This window comes from Oncorhynchus mykiss, chromosome 3, assembly GCF_057628025.1.
Source record: "Oncorhynchus mykiss isolate SJ-2025 chromosome 3, ASM5762802v1, whole genome shotgun sequence".
NCBI classification, from domain to species: Eukaryota; Metazoa; Chordata; class Actinopteri; order Salmoniformes; family Salmonidae; genus Oncorhynchus; species Oncorhynchus mykiss.
Genome location: NC_143024.1, coordinates 10,880,183 through 10,898,040, shown reverse-complemented (window position 1 = coordinate 10,898,040; position 17,858 = coordinate 10,880,183). Strand labels below are relative to the sequence as shown.

Here is a 17,858-nt window from a genome sequence, read left to right as displayed (position 1 = left end):
TGACCATTTCAAATCCCACCGTACCTTCTCCGCTATGCAGTCTGGTTTCAGAGCTGGTCTTGAGTGCACCTCAGCCACACTCAAGGTACTAAACGATACCATAACCGCCATCGATAAGAGACATTACTGTGCAGCCGTATTCATCGACCTGGCCAAGGCTTTCGACTCTGTCAATCACCACATTCTTATCGGCAGACTTGGTTTCTCAAATGACTGCCTCGCCTGGCTCACCCACTACTTCTCAAATAGAGTCAGCGTGTCAAATCGGAGGGCCTGTTGTCTCGACCCTCTGGCAGTCTCTATGGAGGTGCCACAGGGTTCAATTCTAGGGCCGACTCTCTTCTCTGTATATATCAATAATGTTGCTCTTGCTGCTGGTGATTCTCTGATCCACCTCTATGCAGACGACACCATTCGGTATACTTCTGGCCCTTTGGACACTGTGTTAACTAACCTCCAGACGAGCTTCAATGCCATACAACTCTCCTTCTGTGGCCTCCAATTGCTCTTAAATGCAAGTAAAATGAAATGCATGCTCTTCAACCGATCGCTACCTGCACCTGCCCGCCTGTCCAACATCACTACTCTGGACGGTTCTGACTTAGAATATGTGGACAACTACAAATACCTAGGTGTCTGGTTAGACTGTAAACTCTCCTTTCAGGCTCACATTAAGCATCTCCAATCCAAAATTAAATCTAAAATTAAATCTAGAATCGGCTTCCTATTTCGCAACAAAGCATCCTTCACACATGCTGCCAAACATACCCTCGTAAAACTCACCATCCTACCGATCCTCGACTTCGGCGATGTCATTAACAAAATAGCCTCCAACACTCTACTCAACAAATTGGGTGCAGTCTATCACAGTGCCATCCGTTTTGTCACCAAAGCCCCATATACTACCCAATTCCTCCTTTGGCCGCCTTTCAAGTTCTCTGCTACCAATGACTGGAACGAACTGCAAAAATCACTGAAGCTGGAGACTAATATCTCCCTCACTAGCTTTAAGCACCAGCTGTCAGAGCAGCTCACAGATCACTGCACCTGTACATAGCCCATCTGTACTATCGCCCATCCAACTACCTCATCCCCATACTGTATATATTTATTTATCTTGCTCCTTTGCTCCCCAGTATCTCTACTTGCACATTCATCTTCTGCACATCAATCACTCCAGTGTTTAATTGGTATACTGTAATTACTTCGCCACCATGGCCTATTTATTGCCTTACCTCTCTTATCTTACCTCATTTGCACACACTGTATATAGATGTTTTCTACTGTATTATTGACTGTATGTTTGTTTATTCCATGTGTAACTCTGTGTTGTTGTATGTGTCGAACTGCTTTGCTTTATTCTTGGCCAGGTCGCAGTTGTAAATGAGAACTTGTTCTCAACTAGCCTACCTGGTTAAATAAAGGTGAAATACAAAAAACCCGATGGTCACTCTGACAGAGCTCCAGAGTTCCTCTGTGCAGATGGGAGAACCTTCCAGAAGGACATCCATCTCTGCATCACTCCACCAATCAGGTCTTTATGGTAGAGTGGCCAGACGGAAGCCACTCCTCAGTAAAAGGCACATGACAGCCCGCTTGGAGCTCGCCAAAAGGCACCTAAACAAGATTATCTGAGAAACCAAGATTAAACTTGTTGGACTGAATGCTAAGCATCACGTCTGGAGGAAACTTGGTACCATCCCTACGGTGAAGCATGGTGGTGGCAGCATCATGCTGTGGGGATGTTTTTCAGCAGCAGGCACTGGGAGGCTAGTCAGGATCGAGGGAAAGATGAACGGAGCAAAGTACAGGGAGATCTTTGATGAAAACCTGCTCCAGTGCGCTCAGGACCTTAGACTGGGGCGAAGGGTCACCTTCTAACAGGACAACGACCCTAAGCACACAGCCAAGACAACGCAGGAGTGGCTTCGGGACAAGTCTCTGAATGTCCTTGAGTGGCCCAGCCAGAGCCTGGATTTGAACCCGATCGAACATCTCTGGAGGGACCTGAAAATAGCTGTGCAGCGACACTCCCCATCCAACCTGACAGAGCTTGAGAGGATCTGCAGAGAAGAATGGGAGAAACTCCCCAAAAACAAGTGTGCCAAGCTTGCAGCGTCATACCCAAGAAGACTTGATGCTGTAATCTCTGCCAAAGGTGCTTCAACAAAGTACTGAGTAAACGGTCTGAATACTTATGTAAATATGATATTTCAGTTTTGTATTTTTATAAATTAGCAAAAAAACTAAAAACAGTTTTGCTTTGTCATTATGGCGTGTTGTGTGTAGATTGATGAGGGAAAAAAACAATTGAATCCATTTTAGAATAAGGCTGTAACGTAACAAAATGTGAAAAAAGTCAAGGGGTCAGAACACTTTCCAAAGGCACTGTATGTTGCAATCATGTTAGTTTACAGAAATGTGGGTGTGTATAATTTAGTTATAGGCCATATTCCAGAAAGTGAATTCAAAGAGTAACCATATTGATTTGAACATCAACCAATGTCTACAGGACAGGGTTAGTAGTATCGTTGTTGCTAGGTTGTGTCCCAAATGGCAACCTTTTCCTATAAAGTGCACTAATTTTGGGCTATGGTCAGATGTAATGCACTATAAAGCGATGAGGGTGCCATTTGGGATGCATTCTTTGTGATTTAATGTCTTCATTCCCTTCTTGTTTTAGATATACTGTAGTAAGTTACCTGATAGCTTCTGCTGCAGTGAGTTGTACTTCACCTTTTATCGGTGGCATTCTGTGGTTCTTCTGGACGTTGTACAACGTTTTACAGTGGTTCTTCTGGACGATATATACAACGTTTTACAGTGGTTCTTCTGGACGTTGTACAACGTTTTACAGTGGTTCTTCTGGACGTTATACAACGTTTTACAGTGGTTCTTCTGGACGTTATACAACGTTTTACAGTGGTTCTTCTGGACGTTATACAACGTTTTACAGTGGTTCTTCTGGACGTTATACAACGTTTTACAGTGGTTCTTCTGGACGTTATACAACGTTTTACAGTGGTTCTTCTGGACGTTATACAACGTTTTACAGTGGTTCTTCTGGACGTTATACAACGTTTTACAGTGGTTCTTCTGGACGTTATACAACGTTTTACAGTGGTTCTTCTGGACGTTATACAACGTTTTACAGTGGTTCTTCTGGACGTTATACAACGTTTTACAGTGGTTCTTCTGGACGTTATACAACGTTTTACAGTGGTTCTTCTGGACGTTATACAACGTTTTACATTGGTTCTTCTGGACGTTATACAACGTTTTACAGTGGTTCTTCTGGACGTTATACAACGTTTTACATTGGTTCTTCTGGACGTTATACAACGTTTTACAGTGGTTCTTCTGGACGTTATACAACGTTTTACAGTGGTTATTCTGGACGTTATACAACGTTTTACAGGGGTTCTTCTGGACGTTATACAACGTTGTACAGTGGTTCTTCTGGACGTTATACAACGTTTTACAGTGGTTCTTCTGGACGTTATACAACGTTTTACAGGGGTTCTTCTGGACGCTATACAACGTTTTACAGTGGTTCTTCTGGACGCTATACAACGTTTTACAGTGGTTCTTCTGGACGTTATACAACGTTTTACAGTGGTTCTTCTGGACGTTATACAACGTTTTACAGTGGTTCTTCTGGACGTTATACAACGTTTTACAGTGGTTCTTCTGGACGTTATACAACGTTTTACAGTGGTTATTCTGGACGTTATACAACGTTTTACAGTGGTTCTTCTGGACGTTACACAACGTTTTACAGTGGTTCTTCTGGACGTTATACAACGTTTTACAGTGGTTCTTCTGGACGTTATACAACGTTTTACAGTGGTTCTTCTGGACGTTATACAACGTTTTACAGTGGTTCTTCTGGACGTTATACAACGTTTTACAGTGGTTCTTCTGGACGTTATACAACGTTTTACAGTGGTTATTCTGGATGTTATACAACGTTTTACATTGGTTCTTCTGGACGTCATACAACGTTTTACAGTGGTTCTTCTGGACGTTATACAACGTTTTACAGTGGTTATTCTGGATGTTATACAACGTTTTACAGTGGTTCTTCTGGACGTTATACAATGTTTTACACTGTAAAAGGTGGTGGAGTGGGGAACCACTGTCATTGAACTACAGGTATAGTGAACCTGTCCAATTAACTTTAGTTGTAATTGTGTTGTATGTGCAATACCTGAATTATAGGTTTGTGTTTTCCATGTTAAATCATTACAGCCAATGACCCTCTAAAATGTCTCTGATTCACTTTCATCAGTTCTTTGTATGAATGACATCCCATGTAAAACTCAAACCTCAACTTGCAATATGTCACCTAAGAATACATTGCATCTTCACGTGACATGAATCATTAAAATGTAGATTTTCATACTTTTAATTCAGGCAAATCATGGTACTATCAAGTGAAAAAGCTAGAGTCAAGATCATCAGTGAAATAGGGACCAGTGCTACAGGTTCAACAGTAGAGGAACCTGTGCACATGCATGTGGACATTTCTCTACATTCTGTAACTACCTGGCCTCACTACCCACTCGTGTACCCAACTTACTTTAGACTGAATTCTCAGAAAGACACCACTTCTAACAGGTGTCTCTCTTTTCTTTCAGTTTAAAATGATACTATTTATCATTTTTCTTACAGCCAAAATAAAGTATTTACTACAGAAGTCAGGAATGGTGTGTGTGTGTGTGTGATTATCATAAAACTGTTTATCATCACAGAAAGCAATTGGATATTTTCAAATTCATTGAGAGAGAGAGAGCGAGAGAGGAGGGAGAGAGAGAGCAAGAGAGGAGGGAGAGTGAGAGAAAGAGAAGAGGGAGAGAGAGAGAGAGAGGAGAGGAGAGAGGAGAGGAGAGAGGAGAGAGGAAGAGAGAGAGAGCGAGAGAGGGAGAGAGAGAGATTAGAATAGATTGAATAGAGATTATTAGACTGTTGTTTGCCAATAATCAGGTGAACTGGCAGAGAAACAGACACCGCCCATTGACTGTTTTTCCCTGAGATATGTATGTGCTAAAATATAAACTTTGTTGTAGATATTATACAAAATAGGATCATTGTTATTATTGTTCAATCTGTGATTTAAAACATTTTCATGCATTGGTCCGCAAACCCCCAAAAAGGTTGTGAAATAACTTTTTTGTGTACCTCATCTGTAAGATACATTTATGTACAACAGGAAACCGGAAACAAGAGGAATTGAAGACTTCAAAGTTGCTTTTCTAACTGTGGTATTACGGTTTAATTTGTAGGATATACTCCAATCTGTTCTGTATGATCTATGGTCTCTTTCTTAGAGAGTTTTTGCAGGTTTATGGACAAAATATTTCAGTGGTCATTTTTTTAAACGTTTCATTTAGATTTCAACAAATTTGTTTAAAGAAACACGAAAGAACATGAACAAATGTATTGTCTCTGTATACTCAGAATAATAAATAACAGAGTCAACTGAAATTCTGTCATTCGTCTTTCAAGAGGAGCAACAGAGCAGCTGCTTACTCTAGCACTCTGTTTTTCCAGCCTGGTCTCATAGACTACACGTAACATACTCTAGCACTCTGTTTTTCCAGCCTGGTCTCATAGACTACACGTAACATACTCTAGCACTCTGTTTTTCCAGCCTGGTCTCATAGACTACACGTAACATACTCTAGCACTCTGTTTTTCCAGCCTGGTCTCATAGACTACACGTAACATACTCTAGCACTCTGTTTTTCCAGCCTGGTCTCATAGACTACACGTAACATACTCTAGCACTCTGTTTTTCCAGCCTGGTCTCATAGACTACACGTAACATACTCTAGCACTCTGTTTTTCCAGCCTGGTCTCATAGACTACACGTAACATACTCTAGCACTGTTTTTCCAGCCTGGTCTCATAGACTACACGTAACATACTCTAGCACTCTGTTTTTCCAGCCTGGTCTCATAGACTACACGTAACATAATCTAGCACCTTGTTTTTCCAGCCTGGTCTCATAGACTACACGTAACATACTCTAGCACTCTGTTTTTCCAGCCTGGCCTCATAGACTACACGTAACATACTCTAGTACTGTTTTTCCAGCCTGGTGTCATATACTACACGTAACATAGTAAATGTAAATCCAGATTTCGAAACACTCAATTTATTATAATATGTTACATTTGGTATGGTTACATAAGACAGAAGGTTACTTAAGACAAAAAACAAAAGTAGAGTGGTTGGTCAGGTTGGGTAGGTGTAAAACATGAACATCAAGCAACCCAAAGGCTGTGTGTATGAATAACATCACAGACAATTTTAGAATTTGATCTAATTAGCAACTTTGGAACTACTTACCAATTTTTTGTTACTTTGCAACTACTTAGCATGTTAGCTAACCCTTCCCCTAACCTTAACCTAACTCCTAACCTTAACCCCTAACCTGGCTAACATTAACGTTAGCCACCTAGATAACTTTAGCCTCAACAAATTAGAATTCATAACATATCATACGTTTTGCTAATTCGCAACATATTGTACGAAATGGAAGATGGACATCCACAAATGAATAGCATGCCAAACGTTACACATCATACTATTTGGAGTGTCACGGATATAAGTTTACTATGTTACGTCTACCCCTGAGTCCAGGTTGGTATTTCATTCTGTTTCTCCTCTTTCTGTTTACTGTGTACAGGCAACAAAAAAAACGCATGCATTCACGTAAATATTGTTGTAGATTCACACTTTTACATTTGAAGTTAAATCAGCACAATTGAAACAAGAAAGATTATGTTGTCCATCCGTCCATCCATTTACTACTATGTGAACATGTGGCTGGCCTGCTGTGTGACTCTGATAAAGGTGGTCCTGCGACTGAGCTCCTTCAGTTTGGCAGCTCCTACGTAGGTGCAGGTGGAGCGCAGACCACCCAGAATGTCCCTGATGGTGGCCTCTACATCCCCCCTGTACGGTACCTCCACCGTCCTGCCCTCTGATGCTCTGCAGGAGGAGAGGGGTATGGAGGGATTGAGGAAGAGGGGAAAACTTGTCAATAAATCTATGGTCTTTCCATTGGGTTGATCAGGCACATTGATTTCTTAGGTCTTCGACATCATCAACAGTTTTGTACTAAACAGACCAGAGCTAACTACTAAATGAACATTTTGTGAAGGAAATGTGTGCGCTTGCTTGTAAGTTACTGTAAGAAAAACTGAAAGGATACTGTATTGATATAGTGTGGGCGGAAGGTAGGCTAGTGCAGGGGTTCCCAACCAGGGGTACAAGGACCCCCTGGGGTACTTGAGAAGACTCATGAGACCATAGGCCTTCTGGTAAAATGCACAAGGGGGTACTTCAGCGGTACTCCAGACAGAGCTAAATTCAGTTGGTGGTACAGTAACCGAAGAAGGCTGGGAACCACTGGCCTAGCGGTTAGATCACTGGGCCATTAACCGTAAGGTTGCTACTTTAAATCCCCACCCCGGCAAGGTGAAAACAATCTGTTGAAGTGCCCTTGAGCAAGGCACTTAACACTCATTTCTCCAGGGCCCGGGCTTTGACCTCACTCTCCGAGGGCGTCTCAGGGAGAACGGGATATGCCCAGTTCCCATGTGTAAGACAGGACAGATATAAGCACCCACCTAATGAGTATTGTTTTACCTGTACTCTGCCACTCCCCCTACATGTTTCTTCATGGCCGTGTCAGAGCTCATCCCATAGAACAGCTGGACCTTTCTGCCATTCTTCTCAATGACCTCCCCGCCACACTGGTCGTGGCCAGCCAGCATGCCCCCCAGCATCACAAAATCAGCTCCAGCGCCTAGAATCACACACACACAACCCTGTTGAGAGAGGGTCAGGCAAGGCAGTATTTTTGAGTGACACAACACAATGCATGCGCTCCAAATGCATCCTATTACCAATATAGTGCACTACTATGACCAGGCACCATAAAGAATAGGACACACACACAATGTCACTATGATAGTATGATTTATCAAACCAGGACTCACCAAATGCCTTAGCCACATCCCCAGGACAGCTGCATCCGCCATCCTGGTGAGATAAAACAAAACATATTGAGCAAACATTGTGGAACGTTCAGTGGTTTAATGTCTCAAAGGGAAAGCCAGGCGTAACCCGAGCTCCAGCACCTTTAACCCCTGGGTTCGTTCAGATAGAAATGTTGTGTAGATACATGTACATGTCAGAAGGTTCTTGAGGTCAGAGGTCACTCACTGAGATGATGTGAGCCTTCAGGCCATGGGCGGAGTCTGCACACTCTATGACAGCACTGAGCTGGGGGTATCCCACTCCCGTCTTAATGCGCGTCGTACACACAGAACCTAGAGGGGAATCATGACGTGTCAGTTTGTCAGGAGCTGAATGCACTCAGCTGAAGTATTGTTCTCTCTTGAAGGGAGCCATGGTGAACTCATGACTCCATATAGTGCTCTACTTATAGTGCACTATGTAGGGAAGAGGGTGCTAGAGTAACAGACAGAGTAACAGACAGAGTAACATAGAGTAACAGACAGAGTAACATAGAGTAACAGACAGAGTAACAAAGTAACAGACAGAGTAACATAGAGTAACATACAGAGTAACAGAGTAACATACAGAGTAACAGAGACAGAGTACCAGAGTACCAGACAGAGTAACAGAGTAACAGACGGAGTACCAAAGTAACAGACAGAGTAACAGACAGAGTAAAAGAGTAACAGACGGAGTGCCAGAGTAACAGACAGAGTAACAGACAGAGTAACAGAGTACCAGACAGAGTAACAGACGGAGTACCCGGGTACCAGACAGAGCAACAGACAGAGTAACAGAGTACCAGATGGAGTAACAGACAGAGTATCGGAGTACCAGACAGAGTACCAGAGTAACAGACAGGGTAACAGAGTAACAGACGGAGTACCCGGGTACCAGACAGAGCAACAGACAGGGTAACAGAGTAACAGACAGAGTATCGGAGTACCAGACAGAGTACCAGAGTAACAGACAGAGTATCGGAGTACCAGACAGAGTACCAGAGTAACAGACAGAGTAACAGAGTAACAAATGGAGTACCAGAGTAACAGACAGAGTAACAGAGTAACAGACAGAGTAACAGAGTAACAGATGGAGTACCAGAGTAACAGACAGAGTAACAGACAGAGTAACAGACAGAGTAACAGAGTAACAGATGGAGTAACAGACAGAGTACCAGAGTAACAGACAGGGTAACAGAGTAACAGATGGAGTAACAGACAGAGTACCAGAGTAACAGACCCACCTGGCCCAATACCCACTTTAATGATGTCAGCTCCTGCCAGGATCAGCTCCTCCACCATCTCTCCTGTTACCACGTTGCCAGCCTGACCACAGTTAGACACACACAGACAGACACACAGACAGACACAGTCATAGCATTTAGAATCCCTATACAGCTACCAAACCAACTAACTACCAAACAGGTGATAGTTTAACATTGCATGGCACATCACATTGCACATGTTAGAATATTTGCAGTAATTAAAACGACATAAGCAAATGAAGTCTTGGAAAGCTGTTCAGCTGTGTTAACTTGATGGAACGGCCTCACCATGATAGTGTGTTGAGGAAACCTCCCCCTGACGGTTTTGACAAACTCCACAAAGTGTTCAGAGTAGCCGTTGGCCACGTCCAGACAGACGAATCTGATGTCAGAGACGGCCTCCAGGACGCTGCACAGCTTCTCCAGGTCGGCTTGACCGCTGCCTGAACTGACCGCTACGTGCTGAGGGGGACGGGGACAGGGCGGCAGTGTGAGAGAACAACCAGGGTTGGAAGGATGGAGGTGCTACCGTAGAAATAGAATCATTAGAACGGGTCTGGAGCCTCTGACCACAGCAATTTGACTGGTAAACTCAGTGGGGGAAACTCAAAATGGCTCCCACACATGGCATCATTGACTTGTAAAGGGGTGGCCGTTCTAGCGATTATATTTCTATGGGTGCTACTATAAGCACTCCCATAACAAATCAGAGCACTAGTCCTTATAAGCATTAGAAACATTACCATGGGCCACCCATTGTTTCCATAACAACTCCTGAATTCAATACATTATTCAAACCCTGGGGACACCACTGTTGCATGAGGTCATGAAAATGCTGTATGATGACAATTCTAGCTGTCCTCCAAACATTGTTGTCTGGGATTATTACAAACCTCCAAACATTGTTGTCTGGGATTATTACAAACCTCCAAACATTGTTGTCTGGGATTATTACAAACCTCCAAACATTGTTATCTGGGATTATTACAAACCTCCAAACATTGTTGTCTGGGATTATTACAAACCTCCAAACATTGTTGTCTGGGATTATTACAAACCTCCAAACATTGTTGTCTAGGATTATTACAAACCTCCAAACATTGTTGTCTGGGATTATTACAAACGTCCAACCATTGTTGTCGGGGATTATTACAAACCTCCAAACATTGTTGTCTGGGATTATTACAAACCTCCAAACATTGTTGTCTGGGATTATAACAAACCTTCAAACATTGTTGTCTGGGATTATTACAAACCTCCAAACATTGTTGTCTGGGATTATTACAAACCTCCAAACATTGTTGTCTGGGATTATTACAAACCTCCAAACATTGTTGTCTGGGATTATTACAAACCTCCAAACATTGTTGTCTGGGGTTATTACAAACCTCCAAACATTCTGGAAACTTGGCTGCAAAATCCTTCCACTCCTCCACAGTGTAGTGCTTCTGCACGGCGGTGAAGAGAGTTTGCTAGAGGGGAATGTAGAGAAACAAGAAGAACGGAAATTCACAGCGTTACTCCTCTGGCAACTGACCTTTCACAGGTCACACCCTGGCAACCCATTCACAGGTCATCACCCTGGCTACCCTTTCACAGGTCATCACCCTTGGCTACCCTTTCACAGGTCATCACCCTGGCAACCCTTTCACAGGTCATTACCCTGGCGACCCTTTCACAGGTCATCACCCTGGCGACCCTTTCACAGGTCATCACCCTGGCGACCCTTTCACAGGTCATCACCCTGGCGACCCTTTCACAGGTCATCACCCTGGCAACCCTTTCACAGGCAGACCTGGGGATGACTGGACTTGTTGTTGTTGTTGTTGACAGAGAAACAACAGAACCACTGGAGTTTTTCCTGGTCTGATCACGTGGTCAGTAGAAACTCCCTGACCCTTACCATGGCATGTGTCCAGGTCTGGTCACGTGGTCAGTAGAAACTCCCTGACCTTTACCATGGCATGTGTCCAGGTCTGATCACGTGGTCAGTAGAAACTCCCTGACCTTTACCATGGCATGTGTCCAGGTCTGATCACGTGGTCAGTAGAAACTCCCTGACCCTTACCATGGCATGTGGCCAGGTCTGGTCATGTGGTCAGTAGAAACTCCCTGACCTTTACCATGGCATGTGTCCAGGTCTGATCACGTGGTCAGTAGAAACTCCCTGACCCTTACCATGGCATGTGTCCAGGTCTGGTCATGTGGTCAGTAGAAACTCCCTGACCTTTACCATGGCATGTGTCCAGGTCTGATCATGTGTCCAGGTCTGATCATGTGTCCAGGTCTGATCACGTGGTCAGTAGAAACTCCCTGACCCTTACCATGGCATGTGTCCAGGTCTGATCACGTGGTCAGTAGAAACTCCCTGACCTTTACCATGGCATGTGTCCAGGTCTGATCACGTGGTCAGTAGAAACTCCCTGACCCTTACCATGGCATGTGGCCAGGTCTGGTCATGTGGTCAGTAGAAACTCCCTGACCTTTACCATGGCATGTGTCCAGGTCTGATCACGTGGTCAGTAGAAACTCCCTGACCCTTACCATGGCATGTGTCCAGGTCTGGTCATGTGGTCAGTAGAAACTCCCTGACCTTTACCATGGCATGTGTCCAGGTCTGATCATGTGTCCAGGTCTGATCATGTGTCCAGGTCTGATCACGTGGTCAGTAGAAACTCCCTGACCCTTACCATGGCATGTGTCCAGGTCTGGTCATGTTGTCAGTAGAAACTCCCTGACCTTTACCATGGCATGTGTCCAGGTCTGGTCATGTTGTCAGTAGAAACTCCCTGACCTTTACCATGGCATGTGGCCAGGTCTGATCACGTGGTCAGTAGAAACTCCCTGACCTTTACCATGGCATGTGTCCAGGTCTGATCATGTGTCCAGCAGTGTTTCCATACTGCCCTCTCCCACCTGGACAAAAGGAACATCTATGTGAGAATGCTATTAATTGACTACAGCTCAGCGTTCAACACCATAGTCTCCTCAAAGCTCATCGCTAAGCTAAGGACCCTGGGACTGGATCCTGGACTTCCTGACGGGCCGCCCCCAGGTGGTAAGGGTAGGTAACAACACATCCAACACGCTGATCCTCAACACAGGGGCCCCTCAGGGGTGCGTGCTCAGTCCCCTCCTGTATTCCCTGTTTACTCATGACTGCATGGCCAGGCACGACTCCAACACCATCATTAAGTTTGCTGATGACACAACAGTGGTAGGCCTGATCACCAACAACGATGAGACAGCCTATAGGGAAGAGGTCAGAAACCTGACCATGTGGTGCAAGGACAACAACCTCTCCCTCAACGTGATCAAGACAAAGGAGATGATTGTGGTCTACAGGAAAAGGAGGACTGAGCACGCCCCCATTCTCATCAATAGGGCTGTAGTGGAGCAGGTTGAGAGCTTCAAGTTCCTTGGCGTCATCACCAACAAACTAACATGGTCCAAGCACACCAAGACAGTCGTGAAGAGGGCACGACAAAACCTATTCCCCCTCAGGAGACTGAAAATATTTGGCATGGGTCCTCAGATCCTCAAAAGGTTTTACAGCTGCACCATTGAGAGCATCCTGATGGGTTGCATCAATGCCTGGTATGGCAACTGCTCGGCCTCCGACCACAAGGCACTACAGAGGGTAGTGCGTACGGCCCAGTACATCACCGGGGCCAAGCTTCCTGACATTCAGGACCTCTATACCAGGTGGTGTCAGAGGAAGGCCCTAAAAATTGTCAAACACTCCAGCCACCCTAGTCATAGACTGTTCTCTCTGCTACCGCACGGCAAGCGGTACCGGAGCACAAAGTCTAGGTCCAAGTGGCTCCTAAATAGCTTCTACCCCCAAGCCATGAGACTCCTGAACAGCTAATCAAATGGCTACCCAGACTATTTGCAAATCAATTTAAGTTGATTTGACTATTGACCAGAGCCCTGTGGGAATAGGGTGCCATTTGGGAATAGGGTGCCATTTGGGAATAGGGTGCCATTTTGGAAAAGGGTGCCATTTGGAAATAGAGTGCCATTTGGAATGCACAATCCCAAACGGTACAGTGCTAACCTTGCTGAGGACCTGTGCCATCTCAAAGGTGCCCGTGGTGTCCATGTTGGCAGCGATGATGGGGATGCCATGGTAACTCTGTTTGGAATTACGGAACGTGAACGTCCTCCGTAGGTCCACCTGTGAGGAGGGGAGCACAGTAACAATAAATAATCCTAGTGTATCCCAAATGGGACCCTATTCCCTATATAGTGCACTACTTCTGACCAGAGCCCTATGCGCACTACATAGAGAACAGAGGGTGCCATTTGGGACGTAAGCCAATAAATCACACATTTTATTCATGAACGCCTATCAAAACACCAAAAGGTACAAATGCATGATTCGAAGAGGAAACCACACAGGCATTTAGCATTAGAAGTTGTGGGTATACTGCCTGAAGTCAGGACAGTTGACATAACATGAGAGGATTGGGAAGACCAGTTAAGTTGTGGTAATGTATAACATACAGGTGATGTTTGCTGGATTTGCCCCCAGAGTGACGGCCTGTATTAAAACCATTTGAGGGTTTAAAGAAGTTAGAACACTGGTATTGAAGTAGATTATTTTATTTTTTTAACTATTAAAAAAAAACATACGTTCATATTTCTCCCCGAGATGTCTCACCATCCGGGATAAAATGTATGACAATGCTGGCAACAAATAACCTATTATCCATCCTTTAATCTAATTCAATGACTAATCAACGAACCCAATGGCTGCTAGTGAGTGTATGGCCATATGCTAAAAGCATAATATTGTGTCAACTACAGTAAAACGACACATAAAAAAAAAGCCTTGATCTCAATCCTCTGATGATGATGTCTCATTGTTTCCTCAGCCTGCCTGGGTTCATCATGAATCAGCCTGAGCATCAGCCTGCCTGGGTTCACCATACATCAGCCTTAAATCGGTCCATCATGAATCAGCCTGCCTGTGTTCACCATGAATCAGCCTGAGCCTCAGCCTGCCTGGGTTAATCAGAATCAGCCTGAATCAGCCTGTCTGGGTTCCCCGTGAATCAGCCTGAATGGGTTCATCATGAATCAGCCTGAATCAGCCTGCCTGTGTTCACCATGAATCAGCCTGAATCAGCCTGTCTGGGTTAATCAGGAATCAGTCTGAACCTCAGCCTGTCTGGGTTCACTGTGAATAAGCCTGTCTGGATTCACTGTGAATCAGCCTGTCGAGGTTCACCCTGAATCAGCCTGTCTGGGTTCACCCTGAATCAGCCTGTCTAAGTTCACCCTGAATCAGCCTGTCTGGGTTCACCCTGAATCAGCCTGTCTGGGTTCACCCTGAATCAGCCTGTCTGGGTTCACCCTGAATCAGCCTGTCTGGGTTCACCTTGAATCAGCCTGTCTGGGTTCACCCTGAATCAGCCTGTCTGGGTTCACCCTGAATCAGCCTGTCTGGGTTCACCCTGAATCAGCCTGTCTGGTTTCACCCTGAATCAGCCTGTCTGGGTTCACCCTGAATCAGCCTGTCTAGGTTCACCCTGAATCAGTCTGTCTAGGTTCACCCTGAATCAGTCTATCTAGGTTCACCCTGAATCAGCCTGTCTAGGTTCACCCTGAATCAGCCTGAATCAGCATGTCTGGGTTCACCCTGAATCAACCTGTCTAGGTTCACCCTGAATCAGCCTGTCTGGGTTCACCCTGAATCAGCCTGTCTAGGTTCACCCTGAATCAGCCTGAATCAGCCTGTCTGGGTTCACCCTGAATCAGCCTGTCTAGGTTCACCCTGAATCAGCCTGTCTAGGTTCACCCTGAATCAGCCTGTCTAGGTTCACCCTGAATCAGCCTGTCTAGGTTCACCCTGAATCAGCCTGAATCAGCATGTCTGGGTTCACCCTGAATCAGCCTGTCTAGGTTCAGCCTGAATCAGCCTGAATCAGCCTGTCTGGGTTCACCCTGAATCAGCCTGTCTAGGTTCAGCCTGAATCAGCCTGAATCAGCCTGTCTGGGTTCACCCTGAATCAGCCTGTCTGGGTTCACCCTGAATCAGCCTGTCTAGGTTCACCCTGAATCAGCCTGAATCAGCCTGTCTGGGTTCACCCTGAATCAGCCTGTCTGGGTTCACCCTGAATCAGCCTGTCTGGGTTCACCCTGAATCAGCCTGTCTGGGTTAATCCTAAAAGAATAAGCAAATAGAACTTCAGATGTAGGACAGAACAGATTAACAGTGTCTCTGGCTACGTCCCAAATGGCACCCTATATAGTACTCTACATTTGAGAGCCCTATGGTGCATTATTTGGGGAATAGGGTGTCACACTCACTGCCCCCTATGGGCCCTGGTCAAAATAAGTGAACTATATAGGAAATATAGTGCCATATGGGAATAAGGTGCAAGCCTGACTCTCTCATGTCATGTACTGTAAAAAAATATATATATAAAATAGAAACACCCACAAATGTAGTTGTTTCAACCAATCCTTATTCAGTAACTGGTACCAAAGCCTTGTTTAAGTTGACTCAACTCTTCGGTCAAAGTGTTACCTGAACATTTTTAGTAGGCCCAACAATATCTCTAATATGAGAAAATCACGCCGTGTCATGTCTCATATCACGCCGTGTCATGTCTCATATCCCGCCGTGTCATGTCTCATATGTCATTACATAGAGGTATAGGTGTTGACAGGCGCTAGCCAGGCAGAACATTGTGAACTCTGTGCCAGGCAGGCAGTGGGAGAAGGCACGAATAGACACACAAATTGACGTATGCACACACACACACACACACACACACACACACACACACACACACACACACAAAGACCAACATTCAGAGTCAAACACACACACACAAGCATGCACACACAGGCGCACACACACGCCCATACAAGCCCTGCTTATGGGAAGGTGACCTCCACACACACACAGGGAAGGTTACTGTGTTCTGCTGTAGCAAGCTAAGGAACCATAGAGTATGTTCTACACAGATATCCTCTACATCACCAGTTCTATATGGAATCCTATGGTATCTTTCATCACTGACCCTCCACAACTGACCCACCCAACACAGCTGGCTTGGGCTAGTTAGTATGTCATTTGTGATTCAACACAGATTTGAACATAAGACTTGATGCTCTAGGCCCCCTTGGGAGTCCACCATGGCTCCACCTTTCTCTTTTCTGTGCTGACAAGGCAAAACACATTAGACATCTACAACAGCAGCTATAAAGGCTGGTTTATAACACCTTACCTCTGACCTGCTCTTCAGGCTGCTTCTCTTGGGTCTGAACAGGACATCTTTAAAGTCCAGCTTCACATCCACGTCTATCCGAGGCATGATGGCCTGTCACCTCCGGGATGGTCCAATCCCTGTCCCAGTCCAATAAATCAATAATTCTATGAATCACTAGATCAACATGGAGCCTGTGATGTGGTCTGCTGAGACCCAGACAGTAGCCAACCCTGAACCTCCAGATGCATCAAATATTTATAGCATGCTAACAGGCTCTCCCCTCCCAGCAGCACACACACCTATGTCTTTATTTGGTCTCTCTCTCTCTCTCTCTCATATATATATAATTGAGAGCAGTGCAGAGGGAGGCAGCCGCAGTTGCAGCACTAGTAGAAGTGGTATTGTCACTGGCCATCTGACACACATTCATGTCAGATGGACCTATCACTGCAGAGAACAGCACAGCTGCTGACAGAACCAGGAAGTGCTGGAGTCAGTCAACATCCTCAGAGGGGATGGGGTGAGGTATATACACTAAAACATTCACAAGGTAGGAAACCCCAAAACGTTTTTTTAAATGGGTCACTGAAGGCCAAATTCTGTGCATTACTTTGCATTAATTCTATGAGTTATTATCCTATGGATAAAATTGTCATCGTCATCCTCTTCATTGTATCATTCTATTCATCATCCTCAACTATATAATCAAAATAGTTTCTCAAATATTGAGAAAATGGAACCTGAATCGCATAATGAAATAGGGTGTATTACCCAACCATACCACTAGGCGGGGAAAGGGAGTTTCATTTCATGAGGAAACAGCTGAAATACAAACTGTTACAAAGTCCCACCAAGAAATGTCCTAATGACTGCGGACCGTATTCAACAATGAGACATTTTCCATTTAGTTAGTATTTAACACAAATGATCACCTTAACAAATTATGATATATTCACCCTGCATCCCATAGGCTACCCTAACTTTAAGGAATTCAACAAAAAGTTATTCAAATGAGCAGTAGTTTAAGGCCTAAGGTTTTTAAAAAAAATTTTTTTTACATTTGTCAAATTCATATTTTATTTCAACCATTTTAAAGTATTGAATTGGTTATCTTTCAAAATGTGACAGAAACATGGTTACTGACATGTCACTTGCAGTCTCTTGCATGGCACATTGCAAAGGCTGGTGGGTTGGGGACAAAAGTAACATAGTGTTAAATGAGCCAAGCAGCCAGAGCAAAGCAGTTAACTCACTGTTCCCCCGGGCACTGAAGACGTGGATGTTGATTAAGGCACCCCCCCCCCTTTAGGTTAGCAGTAACAGCATTGCTCAGT

At 44.6% G+C, this 17,858-nt stretch overlaps 1 protein-coding gene across 2 annotated transcripts; it reads right to left on the bottom strand.

The window, feature by feature from the left end:
* Window positions 1-5,251: 5,251 nt before the first annotated feature.
* On the bottom strand, window positions 5,252-17,825 carry LOC110505528 (GMP reductase 1). Of its 2 annotated transcripts, none has more exons than XR_016491868.1 (9): window positions 16,543-17,825; window positions 13,359-13,478; window positions 10,687-10,770; window positions 9,587-9,760; window positions 9,294-9,359; window positions 8,239-8,345; window positions 8,013-8,055; window positions 7,660-7,819; window positions 5,252-6,999 (listed from the first exon to the last, which is right to left on the bottom strand). XR_016491868.1 is itself a non-coding variant. In XM_090220444.1 (9 exons), the coding sequence occupies exons 1-9, from the start codon at window positions 16,627-16,629 to the stop codon at window positions 6,819-6,821; spliced, it is 1,038 nt and encodes a 345-aa protein (XP_090076570.1). In that variant the 5' UTR covers window positions 16,630-17,825; the 3' UTR covers window positions 5,252-6,818. The 2 variants fall into 2 exon arrangements, 1 of the variants encoding a protein (XP_090076570.1); XM_090220444.1 differs by having other exon boundaries at window positions 9,278-9,359.
* Between the last annotated feature and the right edge of the window lie 33 nt (window positions 17,826-17,858).

Excerpts from the sequence above, each read along its gene's own strand:
- LOC110505528 (XM_090220444.1), bottom strand. The coding sequence starts at position 16,629 with ATGCCTCGGATAGACGTGGATGTGAAGCTGGACTTTAAAGATGTCCTG. Across the intron at positions 10,771-13,358 it reads TGGCACAGGTCCTCAGCAAG|CAAACTCTCTTCACCGCCGT; the intron begins GTTAGCACTGTA and ends ATTCCCCTCTAG. Across the intron at positions 7,820-8,012 it reads GGATGTGGCTAAGGCATTTG|GCGCTGGAGCTGATTTTGTG; the intron begins GTGAGTCCTGGT and ends GTGTGATTCTAG.